This window comes from Trichosurus vulpecula, chromosome 6 (assembly GCF_011100635.1).
Source record: "Trichosurus vulpecula isolate mTriVul1 chromosome 6, mTriVul1.pri, whole genome shotgun sequence".
In the NCBI taxonomy this organism is placed as follows: Eukaryota; Metazoa; Chordata; class Mammalia; order Diprotodontia; family Phalangeridae; genus Trichosurus; species Trichosurus vulpecula.
In genome coordinates, this window is record NC_050578.1 from 75,593,710 (window position 1) to 75,620,708 (window position 26,999).

Consider the following 26,999-nt stretch of genomic DNA (forward strand, 5'->3'; position numbering starts at 1 on the left):
AAGCAGGAGTAGGTGTGACACAGGCCTGCTTGAGAGAGAGAGCAGGCCCTCAGTTAAAGACAGAAGAAAAAAGAAAAAGCATTCATAACACCACCTAGAAAGAAGAAACACAATGACAAAAGGAATCCCAAAAGGCCGGGGTAATTTCAATAACCAAGCCTGAGGGAAAACACATTTCCTTCTTTGGGAGAAATGGGGCAATCATTGCACAACATCAAATATTATCCTCAGACATAGCTGACAAGTTGGTTAGGTTTGCTGAACAAGGGTTTTTTCTTCTTTTTTGTTTTGTTTTTTGGCAGTGCAATTGGGGTTAAGGGACTTGCCCGAGGTCACACAGCTAGTCCATGTGTCAAGTGTCTGAGACCAGATTTGAACTCAGGTCCTCCTGACTCCAGGGCCGGTGCTCTACTCACTGCGCCACCTAGCTGCCCTTCTTCTTTCTTTTTTATTCTTTGTAACAAGGGCTGACTCTAAGGGTAGTGAAGGGGATATAAAATGAGAAACAAAGGGGCCATAAAAATAGAAGATACGAATAAAAATGGTCAAATCAGGAAGAGCAGTGCCTCAAAGACTCAGAGAACACCCGCCATGGTGCCCGCTGTCACTCTGTGGAGTGATGCTCAGTTGTCCATAGTAGAGACTCCAAGGCTCTACCCTTCCCACAGGGCTGGGCAGCCCATACTCTGAAGTCTTTGGATTTAACATGTTTGGATAACTTTGGTAAACAGAAAGTTAAGAACTCTGGATACAGTGGAGGAAAGGTGAGAAAACACATCTTCCTCCCTTCTTTGCAGAAGCAGAGTGCTAGAGATATGGAAAACTTAATATACCATCAGATTTGGTCATTTTTGCTAAGTTGATTTCTTTAAATTTTTTATTTATTGTTTGTTACAAGGGATGAGACATTGGGTAGAGGAGGGGGGAGGGGTATGTTTGGAAATGAAGGTGATGAAAAACCAGGAGGCATCTATAAACTTTTTTTTTTAACCAGAACCAAAGCCTCATGACAATAAATAACATTTTTTTTTAAAAAAAAAAAGCATCGGTGTAGGAAAGCTTTTTCCATGTCCCAGCAGGCACGGTCCTCTGCCCCGCCACAAATAATGTCCTATTGATCTGGTTATAATTAATTCTGGACAAAGAAATGACCTCTGTACAGCAAAGAACCACTCTGCTCACCTACACAACAATCATTTTCTATAATGGAAAAAAATAATTATTATAGGCTGTTTTTATTGTCGCTGAGGGCTCTCTATACTTTTGTCTGGTCTTAAAGTAGTGATTACCTGCAACTCATCTCAGGCTTTCACATGACAAACATCCCAACCTGGGAACAGAAACCACTTAAATCCAGGAAGCACCCATCTGAACAAGGTCCAAGCACTAAGAGGAAGAAGGATTCTGGTTATCTCTTTTTTGTCTTCTCCCTATGGATTCAAAGCACTGATGTGCTAATTCACCTAAGGGAACCTCATCTTTAATTCTATCACCATCTCGAGCTCTCATAGACTGAGAATGTAATTTCTAACAATACTCTCCTTGTTTTAAAATTCCATTGCAACAAGACATTTCATAAGACCCTCTTAGGTGACTGTAATGGGATTTCACTTAACCAAACATCTATTACCTGCTTTCTTCATTCCTGAGTCACAAAAAACATTATCTCAGTAAATGATCCCTTTTTCCTCTGAAGGATGCAAAGTCCCCTCTTTCCCACAGGAGAGAAGTTTCTAGGTTTTCCTGCCAATCCAGGAGAATATTCGAGTGTCCATCTCAGAAGCATTAAGACAGACTCATAGACTTGTTTTTCAACAGCACAAAACAACTAAAGACTCCTGGCCTTCCTCTGAACTTGGAGAGTTAAAGAAAATTTTACGAGTAGTCAGCCTCTAGGAACAATGAAGGATATCCTGTGAATCAAATTAATCCTCGTTATAGTAATTCAGCAAATTATAAGGGGAAACAATAATGAGGCTACATTCCATCTGGCTCATTGTCAATTTAAAAAAAACAACGGAAGATCTTGCTCTTCGCTGCCTGTTTCCTTTTCATCATGTCAGAAGTGTGAATGCAAGGTGCCCATCCACAAGTCAATTGAACTGTTTACATACCAGCTCATGAAAAGAAGGAGCTGGTGTTTCATTACCAGAAGACTTTAAATTGTGAATGAATATAAAGCCCTGAAAAGATGGAAACCTTTCTGTTTTGAGGATTTGGGATTAATTTTTCTGAGTATTCTCTGTCTCCTGTTCCCTAAGAACATGCCCTTTTAGTTAAAAGGTGGATTAGAAGGCATTAGAGCCCATCAGTACCTAATTGGGGCTTTTTCCATGATATAATCAGAAGTGGAAGAGCAATGAAAAAAGAGAGGGGCTTTCTGGAAAGAAAATGGGCACTAGAAAACGTCCTGAGTTGGGAACAAATACTTGTGGATTTGTCTAGTCTCGGGATCCATAGAAATTATCTACCACTTATGGGGACAATGTCTTGCATTAATGAAAAATAGACTATACCACAGGGATGTTATATCATTTTAAACTAAAGATGGCCATTTAGCCGAGATGTTGGCACAGAGCTGCCTAAAATCAGTAGGATCAGAGTTAAGTAGACCAAAGTCACAAGACCCTCCTATGATTATGGAATTTCCTATGCATGCCACCAAGTAAAGTATGGCACATAGATCAGAGTAAGGAGAGAGACTTATTGAAGAGAATATCAATGTGGGGTACTCCAAAAATTCCAAACCACCCCACAAAAGCTGCTTCAGGAGAAAATTTCATCTCCTCATGTACAGAATATTCCAAATACCTTACTCTACACCTCACTTTCTTATCCGACCACTATTTACCCATTCTTTCAAATTAGAAAATATACCAATCATCTGGTCACTTAAGTATATTCAAAGAAAAAGGAAAAACGTAGTGGTTCACATGGCAACCCGTTCATTCAAACCTATGCTTCCCAATGTCATAGTATATGATAATCTCTCAAATAAAAAAGGCTAGTTAAAGAGATGTACTGCAAACTATGGTCTACAGTCTGTTGACATCTCTATTGCTCCATTGGTAGAGAGGTATCCAACCAACTAGTCCCAGCTCTTATTTTTAGTGATTACAGCTTTTTGTTGAGTATGGTTCAGGTAGGGAAGTCAAAGAAGAGGAATGAGCAAAATCGAAAGCAGATATGGTGGGTTTTTATCCACCAGAGGAACCAAAGAAGTGAAAGAGATAGAGGTATTTTCTGGAAGATCTGGATGGTCTCTATTGAAGGGTTCAGTTGTTCTGGTCTAGTCTGGGTGAAGTGCTGCAGCATGGAGTTCTGAAAACTAGTCACCATACTAGGAAAGTGGGTAAATTTCAAAGACCTGGATAGTGATGGGAACTATGAGAAGCTTGCTAATTCTTTTTGACTCAGGTAGGCTTGGAGTAGAATTCTTGGTTGTCAGCTTCTAAGTGAGAGAGCATGCCCAGATGCAGAGTGGAATGGCAGTGGGGCGGGGGGCGGGGGGGAAGAGTACCACTAAGAGGTTTCTTTTATCTTTGTCTTGGGGCAGTTAGGTTAGGTTTTGCTTCACTAAAAAGAAAAATAGTAAATGCCTAAACCTAAAACAATACCTTTTCTCATAGTGATAGAGCCAAAAGTCAAATTCTCTTTGTAGGAATGAGTTTCTTGGTACATCTCAAACTGAGTAACAATGTGAAACATAGCCAGAACTGGGGTAAAGGCTGGTTGCACTTTGTTGCTGGGGAAGGAGGAGGTCCCTTCCACCTTCCAACAGCGTGCTGACATGGCTATGACCCCATCTGGTTCCAAGTTTCCATTTTAGAGCCCTGTTGCTTTGGTAATCCTCTATTGGGTCTTCCTCCACTGATGTGTCCCCAGTCTTGCACCCAAGTAAACTTAAATTGAGAATTGAAGGAGGTAAAATAAGGAGGAGGATAGCCTATCCCTGTTAGATAAGTTTTGGTCTCTCTGTGTCCCTGTCTGTACACACACAGAGACACAGACACAGACAGACAGACAGACACACACACACACGTTAGGCTGTTAGACTGGATTTCCCATTTCTGATGTTTGGGGAATTTAAAAACTTCTTATTTCAGTTAATATCAAAGTACTCTATGTAAAAGAGGGGATTAGACTGACATTTGGGTTACAAATCTAAACCCCAAACGCCAAAATTAAATTTGCCTAAGGTGCTGGTAACAACTCTAATGGATAGGAGAAGAACTAATCAATAAAGGAGAATTCTTCTGAGCACCTGGTGTGTCGCAGGCACTAGCTAGGTGCTAGGAATAGAGACAATGAATGAAACAATACATCCTCTTGAGGAGCTTAAATTCTAATGGCATAGATATCAAATGATTATATATAACATAAATACAGTGTTCCCAAAGTCTTAGGGCCGTTTTAAGCTGTAACAGCTTAAAATGGCCCTTAGACTTTGGAGACATCATGTATGATATTAATCCACACAAAGTGGTTAAATACAAGGTGGTTTGAGGGGGAGGGCACCAGCAGTTGCAGCAGATCGGGAAAGGTCAAATGCAAAAGATAGTGCTTCAGTCGTTATTACCCTAAAGGAAGGGAGGGACCCTATGAGGCAGCTGTAAGGAAAGAGTGCATCCCAAGCATGGGGGACAGCCAGGGCATGGGCTCAAAGACAAGAGATGGAGCACCATGTGTTAAACACAGGGAGGCGGCCAGTTTGTCTGGATTGCAGTGTGGGAGGGAGACTAATGGCCAGCAAGGCTGGAAATATAGGTTGGGGCCAGGGCATATAGGACTTCAAAAGCTATGCAGAGGAGTTTATAGATATCCTAGAAATAATAGAAAGATAATAAATTTCACTGAGTAGGGAAGTGCCATGATGAGAGCTTTGCTAAGAAAAATTACTCTGGTAGTAGCAGTACATAGGATGGATTGGAGTGGAAAGAAACTTGAGTTGGGGAGACTTATTAAGAAGTCATTGCAATATTCCAGGTGAGAGGTGATAAGGGCCTGAAGTAAGGCTCTGTGAGTAGAGAGACAGGCGTTGGATGAGAGAAATGTGAATGTAGAAATGGCAAGATTTGGCAACCAATTGGATATTTGGAATTAGGAGTTATGGATGATGCAAAGTTTATGCAGTTGAGAGACGAGAAGGATAGTGGTTCCCCCAACAGGAACAGTGAAGTGAGGAAGAAGAAGGGCTCTGAGGTGGGAAGGATGAGTCCAATTCTGGACACGTTGAGTTTGAGATATTTTTGGGATAACTGGTTTGAAATGTCCAATAGGTGATGCAGGATTGAAGTTCATGGGTGACTGTCACTGAATATATCTCTATAAGTCAATAGCTTTGTCTGTTATAGCTGAAGATAATGAATCTGAAAACATCCTCCATCTCTAATCAAATGGCATTTATACTAAGTGATCAGAAAAATCCAGTGGAAACCCAACATCAATTTATTGTTAGGTTGTCATACCAATTGCTTCAATCATCAGCAAAAGCTTAACAATGAATACCAGGAAACAAAATGAAGGAATGACTGATCTATCTAGGACCACACCCACTCAAGCCACAGTCATATGCTTTCCTACAGTCATAAGGTGACTTTGGCTTCTCAGAAGCTTTGCCAAAGGGGTTCAGGCTCTAGAAGATCTCACCGCATAGAAAAGGCTACCAATTGAACCCAGTTAAGTATATAAAAGTTGATCAAGACTGGCCACCTTATGATAAATTTTTTTCTCTCACATAAATTCACAAAAACATCAGTCAAAGGTTTGGGGATGATTAGAAGAAGGAAGGAAGAGAGGAAGGAAGGAAAAGAAAAAATATGCAACTGTACAAACACCGATCTCAAAAACTGAGTGAATTACACAGATTTCTACTTTATTAGGTAGATTCTGGATATTTTTCCATACTTTGCATTTTGAGTGATGTTAAATGTGCTTGTCCTAATGTTTAAAAAGAAAAATAAAAGAGAGAATATATTTTTAACAGACCAAAATAGAATATCTTGGAAGGGGAGAGATTTGTAGCCATCGGTAAATAAATGTGTCCACTGGCTAATGGGCACCAGGAATTAGCACTATAAACAAATAAATGCATAAATAAATGATTGGGGGAATCATGAATTATGTCATAAGATCTAGTTGAGAGACACTTCTTGCTTGTAAGCAAGCCAAACAATTCTTTTTGTTTACCAAATACACAAAACGTGGGTACCTGATAAAATTTTAAATGAGCTAAAAAAATAATACTTGGGCTTAACAGCAGCAATATCCAACAATATACAATGTTGTAGCTGCTGAGGAAATGGAGTCTGGTCACACCAACACAATTCCTTCTTTGAGTCACCAAGGCTTGGCTTCAAAGATCAGAATGGACAGATGAAAGCTTGCTTTGGTCCAAGTGCTTTCTTCTATGCTTTTGACACTGAATCAAGAAATCTCACAGATGTTAGTGTGAAGGTGTAATGTCACTGTGTGGCCCTGGGTGCTTGTTTTTAAGGGGTAATAATTCCTTAACTGACAAATGATGAACTTCTTACTGTAACACCAATGATGCTTGTAGCTACTGTGGAGGTGTGAGGCCAATAACACCAGCACACAGGAGGACTGCTAGCACAGGATCTTTGATCTGCTTTTCTAAGGAAAGCAACTTTAAGGGGTTAACAATCTTTAATTAAATATACATATATCATTCACTTAGTTCAGGGGGAAAAGTCAGCACCCTGAACTTCAGAGAATACAAACAGAAATTACAGAGAAAATAACACAAATCAACAGACAGGCTTCCGTCTGACCCAGCAATACATACAGTTACCAGAGAGAGAGAGAGACAGACAGACAGAGAGAGAGAGAGAGAGAGAGAGAGAGAGAGAGAGAGAGAGAGAGAAGTGCCAACATCTGAGTTTTTGAAGCCAGTAGGGCTCCTTAACGACTACCCAGAGTCTTGTCTGGCCAAATCACAGGAACAGTCTTCCAATGAGTGAGCCCCCAAAACAAAATACTAACCTCAGAGTATATACACACTTCTTCAGGGTCAGAGAGTGTCACAACGATGTGACTCAAACTCATAAGACAGGATTTCTTGTAACTTAAGTGGGTCATCAAAGACTCTTGATTCAATCAAAGGCAAGTCTCAATCAAAGGCACTTGGTTGCCTTAGTGCTGAGAAGCACTCCAAAAGAAAAAACAGTGAAAAGTCCCACTTTGCTTGCCATTACACTTATTGATGGTTTTATAGTAGATTAGATTTCTAAAGCAATCAAACTGGATGTTTTCAGGCTATAAAGGCAATTTACATAGATTACTGGTTCTCATCAAAGCATCCCCCATCCCTCCTACAGAATATAAACTCCTTGAGGGCAGAGAGAATTTAATTTCTTGTCTTTGTATGCCTAGCACCCAGCACGAAACAGGCACATAATAAAAGCTTACTGATTACTTGATAAAGAAAAGTTTTCTTGCCCAACTGATCTGTCCAAACACAGGGCAATTAAACTGTGTGGTCTGACTAGACAGACACATTTAAAAAAAAAACACTAAATGAATAAAATCAAAATATCAGATCCAACATCTCTTTCGCAAAGGTCATCTGATCCTATCCTTTTTTGTGGAGTGGGAATGAAAAACTGAGTACTGATGGGATGCAAAATGAGGGGGCTCTCCCTCTTCAGTTAGGTAGCACAGTGTATAGATAGATCACTGGACCTGGAGGCAGGAAGGCCTAAGAACAAATCCAACCTCAGCCACTTCCTAGCTGTGTGACCCTAGGCAAGTCACTTAACCTCTGTCTGCCTCAGTTTTCCCAAATGTAAAATGGGGATAATAATAACACTTACCTCCCAGAGTTGTTGTGAGACTCAAATGAGATCATAATTGTAAAGTACTTAGCATAGTACCTGGTATATAGTAAGCACTTAATAAATGCTTGCCCCCTTCCTCTTTCCTGCTTGACTGGTAGCTTTGGGTTCCTTCGGCCTGGTACACTCCTCTTCAAAAATATTCTCATCCCAATTCATACTTTTCTTTGCCTTTCTTTGTATTCCCATTACTTAGCATACAGTAACTGCTTAATAAATGCAGGTTGACTGAGTGTCTATATAGGATATAATCTGTGCTGGGCATGAAGTGATTGATTCCCAACCGATCTATTACTACATGCCAGGATGCTACAAAGATCTTATGAATGCCAGCACTAGGAAATGGGCATCATGGGCAGGATGGCACCATCATAGCCATTCCTGCCCATGAATCCTGTTCTCTTCCTCTATCTTTCCATAAATCTGGAACCCAGCTCAGGGATCACCATGAGCACATGCAATCAGGAGGGACTTCCACTACAGCCAGTCACAGTCGACAAGTATTTATTAAGTGCCTACCATGGGCCATCACTACTGTAAAAGTAAATGTTTCTCAGTAATTTACTGCATCCTGCAGGTATGTCCCAACACACTGAGAAATCTACATGCATGCCACAGAAAGGCTGACTTCGAAATCTTGTCATCCTGAGAGCACATTCAGCAGTTTCTTTTTTGCATGAAAATGCTATTAGGAGGTGCTCAGCTTAAAGTCATAATTTAAGCATAAAAGATTTTAGACCAGAAAGGAGCTTTTGAGATCTTGTCCCACTGATATTTTATAGATGAGGAAATGAAGAAGCAGAGAGGTCCGGTGACTCCCACGGCCTCCTGGGGAGGAATGGAAGCAAGACTGACAGCCAGGGCCTCTGGCTTCAATCCAGGCACCAAGCCACTTTCTAGTTACAGGCCCTTGGGCATTCTGATTAAATTTTCTAAAGCTTGTTTTCCTTATCTGCAAAATGGGAATAGCAATCTTTGTATTATCTACCTCGGGATTATTGCAAATGCAATTCTTTAGAGATCCTGAAGCTAGATATAAATGTGGACTTTGCTGCTGCTGTTGTTCAGACCTGGGAATTCATCAGTGAAGGGGACTACCAATATGAAAAGTCCTTCATCAAAGTCAATTGGTAACCTGTCTGCCAATGACCGGGTATCAGATCATGTATTTGGAACTGGAAGGGTCCTTAAGCAGAAACGGGCTGGAGCCAGTTCAAACTGGCTGGTGAAAGCCAATTGTTCCATTTTCAATGTGAGCATTTACACCTCAGAAATCAGCAAAGCCTATAGACTTAAGACCAGGGCTTGATTTATTGTTTTATGGACTGTCTAGACTTAGGAAAGTATTAGTAATGCCGATTAAACTTAAAAGTGTGTGGGTATGCTTGTTCTATAAAAATCACATACAAGAGAAAAAATGCAAATTCTTCTCTTTTAAAAAAATGCCCTGTTTTAAATTAAGGTCACATATTACATTTTTTAAAGAATTCAGAAAGAAAGGGATGCTTTGAAACACTCAGGCAGTCTTCAGTGGAAAGAAGCTCCTCTGAAATAAAATATAAACCAGAAAAGCAGAGCTGAGACCATCAATGAAGGGACCAGAGAGAGCATGGGAATGCAAATCATCCTTCAAATGACAGAATGAGCCAAAATAAGAAAATGGATGAGGGGGACAGGAAAGACCACAATCAAGAGAACAAAGGGGAAGAAAACAGAACAGGAGAGAAAAATATGCATGGAAAGAGAAGAAAAAACCTGAGGGAAAGAAGAGAAAATAAAAAAGGAATGGGTAATTAAATGGGAAGTAAAAAAAAGAGAAGGAAAACTAATAATAAGAACAGAGTCAACAGAAAGAAATAACATCATTGTGGCATAATTATTATAGCTCACTGTTATAGTGGAGAGGGTCACATGAGAGATAAAGACCTTGAGTCTATTTCTGTTTCTAACCCTGAATTAACATGTATATGACCCTGGGTTAGAGTCCAAGCTTGCATCTGCAAAACAGGAATTAGCTCCTCTTACACACACACACACACACGCACACACACGCACACACACACCCTTCCATGATTTCTTATTAAGAGATGCTATTTGTGGGGCAGCTAGGTGGCGCAGTGAGTAGAGCACTGGCCCTGGAGTCAGGAGGACCTGAGTTCAAATTTGACCTCAGACACTTGACACATGCACTGGCTGTGTGACCTTGGGTAAGTCACTTAACCCCAATTGCCCTGCCTTCCCCCCTCCAAAAAAAAAAAAAGAAAAAAGAAGACATGCTATGCGGAAAAACATTATGTAAACTACACGTGTATGAGGTAATAATAGTAATGTGAATGTTATCAATAATAATACAGAAATTATAACTAGAAATACAGACAGATGGCAGACAAATCAATAGAAAGATAGACAGATACACAGATGAATGGATAGATGGATGGGTTGATAGACAATGGATAGATCAATAACAGATGATAGAAAGCTGGATGGATTGATAGATGATAGATGGATAGATAGATATGGATATGGGATGGATGGATGGATGGAGAGATAGAGAGATAGATAGACAGACAGATAGATAAGACAAGACAGTTTGGAGGGAAAGATAATAAGTTTGGTTGAGACATATTAAGTTTAAGACATTTCCAGGATAGCCAGTTTGAAATTTCAAATAGGCAATTGGCAATGCAGGTCTCCAGTTTAGGGGAGAGAATGGGGCTAGGCAGATCTGGATGTTATCTACCTATACCTCTGGGAGTGACTGAGACGACCAAGACAGAGAATACAGAGGGAGAAGAGGACCCAGGACAGACACATATATACTTATGGGTCTATGTATATGTATACATGCAATAAAACAAATATGCTTAGTTATTTGGACTTATTCACACGAAAGTCCCTCTCCAATGGGTGAACACAGAATGCTTACAGAAAATGTTTACCAAATGTATTCTAACAAAGAAGGGAGGGGCACCTGTCAGAAATCACCCTGTGCCCTTTATAAAGTGGGAAGGCAATAGTGTTTATAAATGTTATGTTCTTGAAGGAGTGAGAGATGGTTTCTTTCTCCTCTGTAGATGGTCCCTTAAACATCTGACCACCTGTCTGTCACTCATTTGGTACCTACTATATGTCCAGTAGCAGGCTAAGTTACTGTAATTGGGGGGAACATAAGAAAAAAGGGAAATGTCTACTGGCTGAAAAAATATATTTTCCGGAAGGATTCCTTTAATAGAATAAGGCAAAGAAAAAAAGGATGTAATTGACAACATTAAAGCTGAGCTGTGACCTCAGTTACATTAGGAAAATTCTGTGCTCTGTTATTTCATTCGCTTTGAAGCTTTTATGTTTTGTTGTCTTTCTAGGCATTTTCTAGGGAAGGTAGCCTTGGAAAAACCCCAATCTCATCTTCACTGACCAAAGGGAAAAAGGATTTGTTTCCCACATAGGCCAGGACAGCTGAGAGACATGGCATACGGAGGAGGTACTGGCAGGTCAGGGACAAAGTAGTGACTGAGAAAGGCAAGAACCGGAAGAACTCTATTCTCTGTTCCCTTCTCACAACTATCAGTGTGGATGTGCAGAAGGAGGCATGAACGCCATCACACATTTTGTTTCTTTGGGTATTTTTTTGGGGGGAGAGAGAAGAAAGGGCACTAAAAGAATGGTGACCACTCACAGGCCAACTTCACTGATGACTGGTGGAGAAGGTTTGACCTGCTCAGTTTCCAATAGGACCAGTTTGCTCCTTCTTAAGCAGACTGCTCCCCCATCATCACTTTAATGCTACATTTAGTGTGAATATCCAATTGGCTTTAACTCTCCTACAGCACAGAACTCCAGAACTCAAGCAATCCACCTCCCTAATAGTAAGAATTATGGGTAGATACCACCATGCCCTAGTTACACATTTTGTTCCAGCATTATTAAATATCAGTGATTTTCTGTCTTCATTCAATAAACATTTTTTTTCTGATGAATGCTGACTCTATGACGTACTGGGCAAGGAAAGCCCTGACTAGACTCTCAGCCCATCCTATTTTGATTCTATGTTCAACCTGGCAGCCACTCAGTGTGACACCTTCTATTAACCTATTGGATTGCAGTGAATCTTCAAAAAGAAAAAAGGAAGAAAACATATAAGTTGATAAAATATGTTTTTTCAATTTTAGTAACTTTTTAAAGAAAAGTCACAAGTATTACATTCCAATGCATTATTTTTATTTTCTAAATGTTTGATAATTAATAATCAACTAGGCATTCCATATAGTAACCTGGGAAGATTTTTCAAAACCCTGAGCTGAAAGGGAATTCAAAATATAACCAGGAGAGCCTTCAAAGGAAAGGAAGGTTTTCCAGGAGGGGTAGCATTTGGTCTGTCAACTAAGAAATTTAAAGGACACTATGCCAAGATGAAATTCTAAAATAAGTCAGAGATCATGGGGTTTAGAAGGGACTTTTGCAATCATCTGGTCCAACCCTTCCCTTTCACAGATGAGAAAATTCAGGCCCAACTAGGCTACATGACTTGTCTAAGGTCAAAGGTGAGCAGCTGAGTGGAGATCTCCATGGGCTCTGACTCTGAAATCAGCATTCCTTACATCACACGAGGCTGCCTCCAATAAATGACAAGCACCAAGGAAGGTAATGGAGGTAATAAATGTTAGAGCTCACAGGATTTTCAAGTCAGAGCCAAAATTTGCCTCTTGGCAACTTCCAGTAATAATTGCTCCTGTATCTCCCCTCTGGAGCCAGACAGAATGAACCTTCCACATTTTAGTCTTTCAAACATTTGAAAGAACTTCCATATCTCCTCACAAGTGTTCTCTTTCTCTAATCCCCAATTCCTTCCACAAAAGGGACCTCAGATGTCACATAGTTAACCTGATTCCCTCTGTTGTCCATCCTTCGTTTTCAAAGAGGACCGAAGACATCTCAGGGTGATGTCTTCACTTGCTTGTGAATTGGATTTAAGTGAGGCAGAGTTGCACAGTCATCAGCCTCACTCTTTCCTGCAGAGTCACCAAGGTCTAATGGCCAGACAACAATCAAGATGACTGGCAATGGCCTGGGATGCAGTTGGATGACCTTGGCATCTTTGATGCTCCAAGCATTCCAACAGAGCCTGCTTCAGCCACCTTCAAGGCTAGTGGAACAAATTGTTCTCATCCACCCATTCCCCCGGGGAAGTCTTCACATTCTTGGGTAGACATCCCCCTAACTCACTGATGGGTCCATTGGTTCCCTTCAACCTGGTTTAACCGTCTGTCAAGACAGTTTTACCATGGTGTGGCCGCTGTGCATGCTACAACTTCTGGGAGCCACAGGTGAGAGTTGGGTGACAGGTGGACACCAAAGGTGGATGAGCAGCCCTGAAAAGGGCTCAGAAAGCCCTCACCCCTGAGGCGTGAACACATACCACCCACCCGTGACTCCCTCCACAACACACCTGATCCTCAGCCTCTTCTTGGAGACTTCCAGATAAGGGAACTCACAAGCCCACAAAACAGCCCATTCTCCTTTTAGACATATCTAACTATGAAAAATGTTTTCCTTATATGCAGCCTACATTTGCCCATTTGCATTTTACATCAAGAACCTGTTCCTGTTCAGAGGCAATTAAGTGGCACAATAAATAAAGCATTAAGCCTGGAGTCAGGAATATCCAAGTCCAAATCTGGCTACTTGCTGGCTTTGTGATCCTGGGCAAGTCCATTCACCTCCATCTGCCTTGGTTTCCCCAACTGTAAATTGGGGACAATAACAGCGCTTACCTCACAGGGTTATTGTGAGGATCAAATGAGATAGTATTTGTAATATACTTAGCACAATGCCTGGCACATAGTAGGTGCTTAGTAAATGCTTGTTTCCTTCTTTTCTATTTCTGCCCTCCGGGGTCAGGTAGCACAAAGATTAATCTCTCTTCCACACAATAGCCATTCAAACACATGAGGACACAGTTATGAGGTTTCCCTCTCCCCCAAAGCCTTTTGTTCTTCAGCCTAAACATTCCCAGGTCCTTTAGCCAATCATCACATAGTGTGACTTATGATCAGGGAGCTCCTTCAGGTTGATCCAGACACTCTGCAGATTCTCAAAGTCCTTCTTAAATTGGGTTTGACTATTACCTTCCATATTGCACTGGTGACTTTGCACAGCTTCCCTCACTTAAATCCAATTCACTTGCATGTCAGGGCACCACCTCCATGATGTCATGATCCTCTTCAAGAACGAAGGACAAACAACAACCACCACATTGTGTCTCCTCAGAGGAATGAGAGATCGCTGTGGTTGGACACAACAGTCATGTAAGGGACAGTATTTCAGCTGGGTCTTTACAGGACCAGATGGGTAGAATTTCAATGGGTAGAAAGGAAACACTGCCCCATCCACAATGGCTACCATCACCGTTCTTCGTATTTCTCCCCTCATCATTATCTCAGACTAGAATCATAACATTTTATGGCCGACAAGGTCCTGAGAAACCTACCAGTCCAACTCATTTTACAAATGGGAAAACTAGGGCCTAAGAGGTGAAATGAAGTTTGCCCATCATTCTACAGTGAGTTGGTGGCAGAGTCGAGACTAGAATACAGATCTCTTGCCTCCTAGTCCAATGCTGACTCCATGACATCATGGCTGACTATATAGCAGGATGATGGTCCAGTTCTATGTGTAAGACAACTCTAAAAAGAAGATAAACACACACTCGCTTGGCTCATAGATGGCCTTGTCTGGAGGCAGAGGAATGCAATTTGGGGTCTCTCCAGGCTATTTCTAAAATTTAATAAATTCAATAAATATTTATTGGATCCTTCCTATGAGTAGGGCATTATGGGAGGCACTGAAGGGGATACAAAGATAAATGAGGTGGCCCTCGGCACCAAGGAGCTGATATTACAATTTTGTTGTGAGGGTAAGACAGAGATACAAATAACAAAGACACAAGGCAGAATATTATTCATCACTTGGAGGTCTCATAAAAACATGATTAGTTTTACTTCAGTCCCTCATCACCTCTCATGGGGTCTATATCAAAAGCTTCCTAATAGGTCTCCCTATTTCTAATCTCTTCCCTTCTTCCACAGAGATGCCAAATGGATATTCTGAATATTTTCTGATATTCTTAAACCCAGATCTGACCCACCGTGAGCAAAAATCTTCAGGGGCTTGCTTTTGTCTTTAAGATAAAATACAGAGGTAGACAGGTGAAATCAGGAGGACATGAGTTCAAATTAGCCCTCGGACACTTGCTAGCTGTGTGACCCTGAAGGTCTCCAAAAAAAAAAAAAAGATAAAATGCAGATTTTAAATTTTGGCATTTAAAGTCATTGGCAGATTGGCTCCCACCTACATCTCCTGTCTTATTTCCACATACTCTGTTTCCATCAAACTAGCCTCCTAGCTCTTCCTCCAAACACTCATTCCTCCCCCACCTCCAGATCTTTGTACAAGGTGCCTGCCATTCCTGGAATGTCCTTCTTTCTGCCTCACCTCCACCTTCATTCACTCTCTAGCTTAAGCACTCTTCAGCCACGACCTCCTCTGCTCCTCAGAATTATCAGCATAGTCCCTCTTGTATAGACTTTGTGTATACTTTGCACTCACAGAACAAGCTTTATCTTTCCCCATAGAATGTAAACTCCCTTCAGGGCAGAGATTGTTGGGTTGCTATCACTGTGTCCTCAAACCCAAGAATGTGCTTTGTACAGAATGCTTGATACAAGTTTGTTAATCTGTTGTACAATCTATTTCCTTATAAATAAAAGTAGGAAAAGTAAGGAGGAAAAAAACAGGGGGAGAAAAGGACAAGCCTTTCCCAATCCCAACCCTGACCATTGACAGGCACCACTAATTGTCTCTAATAAATCTCTTCCATACCTGAAATTTCCAGGCCCTTTCTCTCTAGAAACGATGATGACATTGAATTGGAAGGGGAAATCATAGTGAAGTTCTAAAAGTTGTTGCATGCATACTGCCTTCTGATTCAGGAGGAGCCCTCAGCCCTCAGTCCTCCTTCTGCATGGGAGATCACAGGAAGGGATAGTTTATCAGAGGCACAGATCTGGTTAACATTCCTTCTACTCAAAAGTAGAAGCTGCAACTTTTCCTTTATACATCTTGGGATATATCAGACTGGGAGGAGTTGGGGGCTGAAGAGTGGGTACATGGCAGGAAGATACTATACGCCCATAGCAAAAAGGACCATGAAGTCACCGGATCCACTCCCAAGGATGCTGACACTATTTGCACGATAAACTAAATGTTATATTCCTTTTTAATCAGTTAAAGGCAATGAAGAAGTCTCTGAAAATAGCCTTTCGTTCAGCATGCAAGGAGTTTAAATCCTACAAATAAAGTCTTTCCGCGCACACATGCAGGATGCAAGAATGGACATTCTATTCTTCAAGGACTGAACAAGACCCATGTGGTAGGAGTTCAGCAAGGACAATAGAAGCATATTCTACTCATGACCCACCAGAAGCCAAACTATTCTCTGGGTTGTCTCCAACAGAGGCAGCTGGTGCAACAGTGGATAGAGCACTGGGCCTAAAGTCAGGAAGACCCGAGTTCAAATCCAGCCTCAGACACTAGCTGTGTGACTTTGGGCAAGTCACTTAACCCTCTTTCCTTCAGTTTCCTCAAACTGAAAAATGGGAACACTGTGAATTGATTTTGGAGAGCAATCTGGAATTATGCCCAATTATTATTATATTATATTATATATTATAGTATATTATTATATTATATATTATATTATAAAATATTTAGAAATAAAGTATTTATTAGTCCTCTTTGTGGTGGCAAAGAACTGGAAATTGTAGGGATGCCCATCAATTGGGGAATGGGTGAACAAGTTGTGGTATATGATTGTGATGGAATACCACTATGCTATAAGAAATGACAAGCTCGTCGATTTTAGAAAAACATGGAAAAACTTGCATGAAATAACAAAAAACAAAATGAGCAGAACCAAGAAAACATTGTATACAGTAACAACGATATTGTTTTAAGAACAACTTTGAGTTCCTGTTTCATCTTGAGTATTATAAATACTTAAATTAACTACAAAGGACATATGAAGAAGATGCTATCTGCATCTGGAGAATGAACTAATAAATAGAAATATGTACAGAATGATTTTGTATGTGTGTGTGTATGTATATATGTATATACACACACATAATTGCATCTAAAGGTAGCCATCTCTAGGGTCAGGGGGAGAAAAAAGAGCAATTTATATAACTTTAGTATACATTTAAAAGGAATAGCAAGTTGTACAAAATAGATTTGCAGTTTTATACTATCCTGTGTTATGGAAATGCTTGTTTTATTTCATAAATGAAAAATAAAATATTTTTTAAAGAAGCATTTAGCAAGTGCCTGTTCATAGTAGGTGCTATATCGATGTTTATTCCCTGCCCTATCAGAATGTGTTACTTCTTAGGACACTTATAGACACAAAGATTTAAAAATCCACTTTGCTTATCACGTGCCTAACTGAGCCTCCTTAAAAAAGGTTTCAGAATCCCAGACACCAGGGGAAGTGAGCATTGGATAAGGACTGACCTTTTAAAATTCCTCTACCTAAAAAGGAAGCATAGTACCAAGGACAGGGGCAAGGATGTGGTTAGAGGGGAATTATCTGAATGGGAAAACATATTTGGGTGTCAATGAAATACTGGGAAAGGTCAATGAAAAGAATTACAAGTCAAATCCCACCATAACCAAAAAGATTACAATAATCTCTGTACAAGAAAATTATATCTGAGCCCTAGGCATAGGGGTCCAAAGTCCAAACCAATACTGAATACAACAAATCTCCAGGAACACCAGAGTGTGTTCACTCCCTTGAACTGTGATTGCATTTTACTCACATGAGGCTGGAGTTCACTGAATTTAGCTCCACAATTCTCTATTAGTGACCCCCAGTAATCTTAGAGACTCTTCCAATCACCTAACTGATGGGAAAAGAAGCAAATTGCCTAGCATGTTGTAAGCACTATATAAATGTTAGCTCTTATTATTAATTTGAAACTTTAGTCTATTTCCTTTCTCATTTCTCCTTACGTAAAAAAATTTTTATATACTGCTTCATAAAATTTATCTTATGTACTTTGGTGTACACATCTCCATTAAAAAACCATGTTTTTGCAATGCAGAATGGATTCCAAATGGAAAATCTACACTAAAGATATGAGGAGAGATAGGCCACCACTTTATTTCAGGAACTTACTATCTCACCCAACAAATAGGTGATCTGATGCATTTTAACTAGTGCCTCACCTCCAGTCACCTACTGTCCCAATCCATCTACCATACTTCCTTCCACTAGATTAATCTTTTTGAAACAAAATGTTCACTCTGCCCCTGTCATTCCATTTTGGCCAAGATGGTCTATTTCAATGTCACATGGGCATTCCCACCCAATGCCATGACTCACGCTATTCTGCCAGCCTAGAATAACCTCCCTCATCTTCCCTGCACATATTTCACCCATTTTTTAACACATTTATTAAGTAATAATGATGATGATAATAACTAACATTTACATAGTGCTTTGAGCTTTAAAAAGCACTTTATGAATAGCATTTCCTTTGATCCTCACAACAACTCTGAGAGGTAGGTGATAGTATTATCTCCATTTTACAGATGAGGAAACTGAGACCAAGGGTTAGTGCCTTGCACAAGTGTCTGAAGCCATACTTGAATGCAGGCCTTCCTGATCCCAGGCCCAACCTTCTATGCACCAGGCTACCTAAGAGCCCAGCATTTTAAGAGACACAAAGATTGGTAAGACACATTCCTTCCTCTCAACAATCATTACAATAGAACAGTCAGAAATAAGTCAACCTTAATCACTTAAGAACTCTTATCCACACAATAATCAATCCTGATTGCAGAGATGCTGTCCACCTCATGGCAGAGAGACGACAGACTAAATCGAGAAAGAAAAATACATTCTTCGGAGATGTCAACATTGAAATTCATTTTGCTTGACTATACTTACTTATTGAAAAGATTTTGTTCCTCTCAGTAGGAGAGAAGCAGGAGGGAGAAAAAAATGCATGAAAATTGAAAAAAAAACCTGTTAAATTTTTTAAAAATATATAATCCTAATCCAATTCATCCTTAAAAAGTCCCCATTGCCTTGTTTTATTGGGTGACTTTTCATCTCGAGGTCTTATTGCCTTACCCAGATGATAAATTCCTTAGGGGAAGGAACTGTTCTTTGCTTCTCTGCATCTCCCACATTACTTAGCACAACACCTTGTATGTTGGCACTCAGGAACCTTCTCCTGATTGAATGATGAGAAGGAAATAAGTGTTTATTAAGTACTAATTGTGTGCCAGGCACTATGCTATGTGCTTTACAAATATTATCTCATTAAATCATCACAACCACCCTATAAGTAGGTGCTGTTATTATCCCCAGTTTACACTTGAGGAAACTGAGGTAAACAGAAGGTGATTTGTCCAGGGTCACACAGGTAGCAAGTGCCTGAGATAGGATTTGAACTTGGGTCTTCCTGACTCCAAGCCCGGTGCTCTATCCACTGCACCATCACTTCATGTCAGCCCCAACTATCTTCAGATGGCAACATCTCAAAATGCCAAAATGGGAATCATCAGCAGTTGAAGGCAGGCACTCATTTATTTTTCATTTTTGTATCCCCAGTGTCTAGCACACAGTAGGTACATAATAAGTGTTGTTGAACTACTGAATAAGTAGGGAACTAGAAAGCTGCCAGGAGTTTCACACAAAGATCTGGTCACTCTTACAGCACTCTTCTGGTCTCCAAAGGGGGGGGCTTCCTGTCGCTATGTGGGCTGTGCATGACCCCAAGGGGGGACTGATCAAAGAGCGGGAAGATGAGGCACATGTTACCCTTCCAAAAGATAGCCAACCATGGGGCTAATCTCCAATCCAACTTCATCACCACCACCTCTTCACCCATTATCCCATAAAAATCTCCAAATCTGCCCTCTCCCACAGGTGGCTTCCTGGGCTACATAAGCTCCTAACCTTTATAATTGTGGAGGTGCGCCCCTCACATTGTGTGACCTAGATACCCATACCAGCAGGGCTAGAAAGGCAAAATTCCATTCCTATCTCTAATGCATCATACTCTGCATCCCAGATCACCCCATAGCTGTAGCGGGTAGATTATGGCTCTTAGATGGGAAGGCTCAGTACTTCAAAAAGAGCCTCACCTCCCCTTTTCATTTTTGGTGGGACAAAGTGAGCCACACAAGATTAAGTAGATACAGATGGGTTGTAATCTGCATTGCACATTTCATTCCATTATCTTTCCCCATAAACCCACCCCTTTTCCAAACTTGCATCAAGGGCATGATGTCCTTCCATTCTCCTTAGTTCTCGACCTCCACGTCATGCTTTATTGAAACTGCTTTCTTCAGAGTTACCAATGATCAGATAGAAACAGCCAGGACCCTGAGCCCAAGATTCTTGGGAAAATCACTGGCCCCCAAATCAACAGACCTGCTTCCTGCCCAGTCCCTATAACCATAATTCAGGGGAGAAATCATTGTGGAGAGAGGGCCCACCTTCACGATCACCAGTAACAAGGACTGATGAATTACTTCCAAGAGCCTTAGAGGCATAGGAGCTCTGGGAGTGGGAGAACCCCTCAAAATGCTGGTCCCATTTCCAATCTGGTCCTCACAGCCATTATCTGGGGAAGTGACTCTGATGGAGAACGGGGCCAGCCATCTTCACAAGCCGCTACTCACAGAGCAAGTAAGCCAGCTTTGCTGAAGAAGCACATCATTCTGAGGAAGCAGCATGTGCCACAGACATCAAGCCACCATCATCTCCTTCACCACCATCTTTGCTCAGAACCCAATGGAGAAAGCCAGAGCACTGAATCCAAGAGCCTTGGGAATAGCAATGCTTTTGGCCCAGTTCCCTTAGCCATCATTCCTATGGGGGATGCCTGCCAACCACTCCTACGGGTGCCATAGCCATAGCTACCCAAGACCCAGAAAAGAAAGTCCTTGGCACTATCAAATACTTCATCACCAAAAACGGACATGATTTGATCAGTGAAAATAAAGAAGAGGCGCTAACATTTGCTTTGTCCCCTAAGGACCTTTCTATCTGACTTATAACTAAAACTTTCCACATGTTGTCTTCCCCATTCTAACGTGAGCTCTTTGAGAGCAGGGACTGGCTTTTCTATTTGCACATAGTAAGTGCTCAACAAATGCTTCATTCATTCACCTCAAAAGTGCCAAATGTGATGGCCTTTTCTCAATCCTCTCAGACCTCTGTGAAGCATCTGACACCACTGGGCACCTCCTGCTCCTAAGGACACACTCTTCTCAGGCATGCTAAAAACAACTTTAATGTATCATCTGTACAGACTCTCCTTTCTGCACTCTTTAAAAGCTTGGAGAAATAATCTTCTAACCTTCAAAAATCTTTCAAATGAGGTTTCAGTAGGTTTTCAACTCATGTGTTAAAAATAAAAATGTGATATCTTCCAATTAGTTGGCAAGAACAACTGACTGACATGAGGTAAGATGGACATTGACAAGCTAAATTTCGCCAAAAACCTTTGTATACTTGTTGGCTCTCCCATATGGCATTCTGGGAAGTATCTTTTGCAGCTCTGACAAGTGTTAAAACTCAATATCAAAATAAACTGAACTTAGAAGCAAACTCTCAAATCACTCTATCACAAAGTGTTAGAACATGATTTCCAAAAAAAAATGAAGGATATTCAGTCATACCCTGTTTACTAAAGTATCATCACCATTATTTAGTAATATTTTAGCAAGAATAAAATGCTTCCTATTTAAAATAAAACATTATTTTAAATACATTTTTCATTTCTCTCCTATCCATTTTGATGTCTATTTTGTGCATATTTTATAATAACGATTATTCATATAGTAGTACCTGTATAAAATTTATAAGTAAGTAAATATACACATATTGGGGGCACACACTCAAAAGTCATTTATTAATAGGAATAAGAATAGTTTGAAGACATCTGGCTTTAGGTCAAGCGAAAGGGGTAAATAATACAACTAATGAAGGGGCTTTGACTTTATTTGGATTCACTACATTTCTTCTAGTTTTTATCTTCTGGAAGTCTGAGTTTAAAGAAGAGGGGGAAATGTCACCAGCTTTTGTAGTAGCTGATTTATTTGGGGCACAAACATCCAGCAGAGTGGCTGATGGCAAGAGGTTATGGTTCTGACAATCAAGGGCCAAATATGGATGGAACAATCAGTTACCCATCAGCCGACAAGCCATCTATTAAGTGCCCCATGTTCCAGGCACTGCGCTAAGTGTGTTGGAGATGAGAACGATGGTGACAGCAATAATGATGGTGACGATGGTGACAGTCATAATAACTAGAATTTAAAGAGTACTTTAAGATTGGCAGAGCACTTTGTTGTCTCGCATAATCCTCACAACACTGGGAGGTAGGTATTATCATCCCCCATTTTACGGATGTGGAAACTGAGGCAGGCAGAAGTTAAGTGACATGCCCAAGGTCACACAGGAGGCAGAATTACAAAGCAGGTCTTCCTAACTTGAAGCTCAGTGCTCTATCCTCCTAGCTCTCATGAAATAGACCTCCCCACCAAAAAAAACCAGTCCTTGTTTTGAAGGAGCTCACAGTCTAATAGGGGAGAGAAAATTCAAACAACTATGTACAAACAAGATATATGCAAGATAAATGGGCAATAATCAATAGAGGGGATGGATTAGTATTAAGGAGCATTGAAGCAATGCATGGAATGTTTTTTAAATAGACAGTGGACTCTCCTGAAGAAAGGCACCACCTTAGACATGAAGCCTTGCCTTACACCTCTCCCAAGTGCCAATATCCTTCCTCACAAATGACCTTGTATTTATTTGCATTTATTCCCTTTCGATTTTATCCTGCACATACTTAACAAATGTACTTATTTGTCCTCCCCATTAGAATACAAACTCCCTGTGAGCGGAGATTCTTGCGATCTTTGTGCCTGTAACTAGTGGTAAACGTACATGCTTGATATTTCCTTGTTGATAAATAGGTGTTATCATTATTAAGATGAACTAGACAGCTTAATCTTCTCCCAGAAGTATCAGAATGTTGTTGGCAGATGAGAACAGCCCTGGATTCTCATGGCTCCCACAAGACTTTGACTCACCCACACAATAGCCCACGAGGTTCAGGTACTGTTCCTCTTTACAGCTGGTCCTGCAGGTTCCACTCACGAGAAGAGCATGAGGATGGCAAGCGAGGCAGTCAGAGTCCGTAGGGCCCCGGCACTGTCTGCACGAGGGATGGCACACTTGGAGAAAAGAAAATACCAAGGTCAAGGTCAGTAGTATACTAATGAAAAAGAAACACTATTACTAGACAAGTCAAAAACACTCCTAAGAATATTTAACAATGACGATGGCAGTCTATCTCTTGACCACTTAAAGACTTCTGAGGACCCTCGGACAAGCAAGAATCATCTTGGGGGATGTCCTCACTCATTGGACTGTTTCTCATTCCTCGTACCCATGAGGCTATTCTCCTCCAGACAGAATATTAAAGCACCCCCCCCAAAAAGGATATAGATAACCATTCAATCAATAAATTAAAAAATAGTTATTGCTGGGATTACAAATACAATAAATGAAACAAGCTCTGCTCCCAGGGAGCTTACATTTTAACCAAGGAGACAAGAACATTATAATTCAATATAGAATAAATATAAAATAAAGAAATCTAGAGTAGTTAATTACAAAGTAATGGGGGGGCACTAGCAGTTGAGGGGATCTGAAAAAGTTTTGCACAGACTTGAGTTTCTTAAACTGAGGTCTTAAACCACTTTAGGGGCCCAAAAATAAATTGAAGGGAAAAAATGTGGAAACATGGAACATGGAAAAAAAATTATACCTTTATTTTCACTAACCCCCTAAATCAAGATTCCATCAATTATTTACAAACACTATGCTGAGGAAGAGCCCAAAGGCCTCATTGGATCACCAAAGGGATCTATGACACAAAAATCAGTTAAGAAGCAGACATAGAAGATGGTGCTTGAGCTGCATTTCAGCACTTTAGTGCCCATCTTGTGGATAAGGAAACTTGGCTGGATTAATAGAGTTTCAGTTTTGTTCTCAAGGTCACGGAGCAAGTGGCCAGTAGACCAATCTCACAAACTACTGTCCCTTCACCACCACCACCCTATCCCTATAAGCCAACTCTTGTGATCTAACCAATGGTGTACCCTGTACCTGAGAAAAAGCTGTCAAAAGAGTAAGGACCAAGGATATGCAATAGAGGCAGTCACTGTTATTACCAGCTCCATTCTTGAATGGAGTCCTGTGGACTCCTGGATATCGCAACTTATCTTCTCCCTTCATTCAACTTGTTCTCTGTAGTATCTAACTTTAGGGGCCAGACACTGGCAGTCTTTTCCCTCCTCCCTCCCAACCCTTTTTAGCTTCAAGCCCTACTGATTAGATTTGGAAGATCACATACTTCCTGAGACCTACCCCTTCTCTGACTAGGAATTTGTCCACCTTATATTGTGATCCAGGACCCTACCTGCTCCAGCCAGGATGGTGCTTTATAGAGGATGGCTGAGAAGGCAGAGTGCGGTGGCGGTAGACTCTGGGACTACACCAAGAGAACTGGGAGAGAAGATGGATCAAGTGTTCCCCAAGCACACAGCCCTTTGTCATCTCAGACTAAGACTTATCTGGGGTGTGGGGTGGAGACTCCGCCTTTGTGAATGGGACTGCAGTGTGTAACAATGGTACTACCACTCAATTTTCTCTATTATTTACTTTACTATTCTGTACTGATTACGTGCTTTCTGACTTGATTTTATCAGTTCCTACCTGGGTTTGTTTGTACAGCATGAATTTGATGGGCTCTTAAGCTATATGGGTCATTATACTTACCCCAAATAGATCTTAAAGTAGAATTGAGTTGTTACACTTAGGGAGAACAAAGGCCTTGTCCTAGCTCTGCCAGAAACTAAAATAAATAAGTAAAGAGCAAAATGAAAGGAAGGAAGGAAGGAAGGAAGGAAGGAAGGAAGGAAGGAAGGAAGGAAGGAAGGAAGGAAGGAAGGAAGGAAGGAAGGGAGGGAGTGGGGGGGAGGAAGGGAAGGCAGGAAGGGAAGGGAGGGAGGGAGGGGCAAATAATAAAGCACAAATGCCTCATCCTAGTTTTGACAGAAACTAAAATAAATGAGTAAAGAGCAAAACAGCGAAAGAAAGAGAGAAAGGAAGGAAGGAAGAAAGGAGCAAATAATAAAGCCAATAAATAAAGCATAAATGCCTTGTCCTAGCTCTGACAGAAACTAAAATAAAGAACAAAATAAAAGAAAGAGTAAATAATAAAGCAAATAAATGAAGCATAATTGCCTTGTCCTAGCTCTGACAGAAACAAAAATAAAGAGTAAAATAAAGAGCAAAAGATGCTGCCTCTGTTCACGTGACTCACAAACCAAGTCACAGAAAGTAGTAGGGAGCAGATGCCCCACCCACCATACCACCAGAGTGCCTGGATTCAAAATCCAATTCCTTCAGCAAAACTCTACGAGGTAATTTATCTCTCCCTTCACATGACATATACCAGGCTGACAAGACATCTTGTGTTCTCTTTTTTAAAGAAGAGTCACCTTAGGGTGTGAGCAATAAAGAAAGGAGGGCAGCAGTGCCTATAAGGAGGACGCAGCTGCAGCGGCGCCTCGTGCTGCCAAGGCAAGCAGCGGGCACTGAGCTCAGGGGAGAAAGTGGGAAGCTCTCTTTGCCAAGGGCAAGGGAGGTCTAAGCAAGTCTGCTGCTGAGAGGAGGCGGGGGAGGGGAAAGGAGGAATGAGTGTGGGGGGGGGGCGGTGTGTGGAATGGGTCCTCTTTTCTGGCAGGTAGCTTGTGAAACGCAAAAGCAGCTATTTCAGGTAAACTCAACAGCCTCTCCTCCAGGCACAGAGCCAAGATGGGTTCAGCAAGGCAAGCAAAGCAAATGGAATACTGATGAAAAGGCTAGCCACAGCAACAACCATCCCTCTCTCCGCATTCCTGAGAATGGAACTTGGAAGCAGCTAATCTCCCAGATCCCAGTCTTCCCAGGATGAACCCGCTATCCATTCCCTCCCCTTTGCCAGCACCCTCCCAGTGACCTGAGGAGGCTGTTGATCCATGGTACCATCTGCCAGGATTTGTGTGGGTGGGTAGAAGGTAGAGAACACAAAAGCTCACGCAGAAAGCATTCCGACTTCGGTCTCAAACAAAATTTAATTACAACACAGGGAAACCAAACAGATTCGGGGGGGAAAATACCCAAAGACTGATAGCTTTGAACAGACATCAAAATTGAGAAACCAGAGGGACTATATTTTTCCCCTGCTAAGCCTACATAAAGATGAAACAACACACCTGGAGAATAAACATTTTTTAAATGCTTTGGTTAAAAATGTTTTGCAAGGAAAGTTCTGGAGGGAAACAATACTTAGCTTATATTAAATAGCATAAAACAGCATTTCACAAACCATTGTGGTCCAGAATCACTTTGGGACATGAAATATATTGGTGGAACCTAGAAATGCTGGTCTAGGAACCCTGGGAGTATGGTATATAACCAGAAAAATGGGAGTTAGGGAAACACTGGAGCAAAAAAGAGGAAAGTAAGGTTATTTCCCTATGGAAACTTCACTGTATATAATATTTTCATATCTCCTAACAGTGGGAAAATGTCATTAGCATCAATAATTTCTTACAGTACCCATATTCACATCACATAGAACACTAGGGTTCTGAGGAACACAGATTTGTAAATAAAATTTAAAAACCAAAATATCTGAACTGCTCAGATTCAAAACATCAAATCCCCATCTCCATTTCTTGCAATATATACTGCAGAATCTCAGAGGTGAAAGAATATCTGATCTGACCAGGGGTCTGCTAGCAAATATTTAACTGTCAGCTGTCCAGAGGGGATGGGGAAATTGTTTTCATGACATACTTTTAAATTTAATCTACATTGTAGCATTTTCTGTATCACTTTCTTACACCTACTATAGGTTCCCAAAGTGGGTTCCCACAGGGGATGCTGGAATGATCTGGGGGGGGGTGGTGGTGGTGGTAGTAGCCTCGGGTGATGCAAATGTCAAAAAA

General features: G+C 40.9%; 1 protein-coding gene across 1 annotated transcript in view; it reads right to left on the reverse strand.

Annotated features, from left to right (window-relative positions):
* The window catches only part of FRAS1 (Fraser extracellular matrix complex subunit 1), a 352,531-nt gene that overhangs the window by 206,380 nt on the left and 119,152 nt on the right, over positions 1–26,999 (reverse strand). Inside the window, 1 exon segment of the mRNA XM_036764965.1 lies at positions 23,028–23,171. Within this exon segment, the coding sequence (XP_036620860.1) occupies positions 23,028–23,171 (144 nt within the window).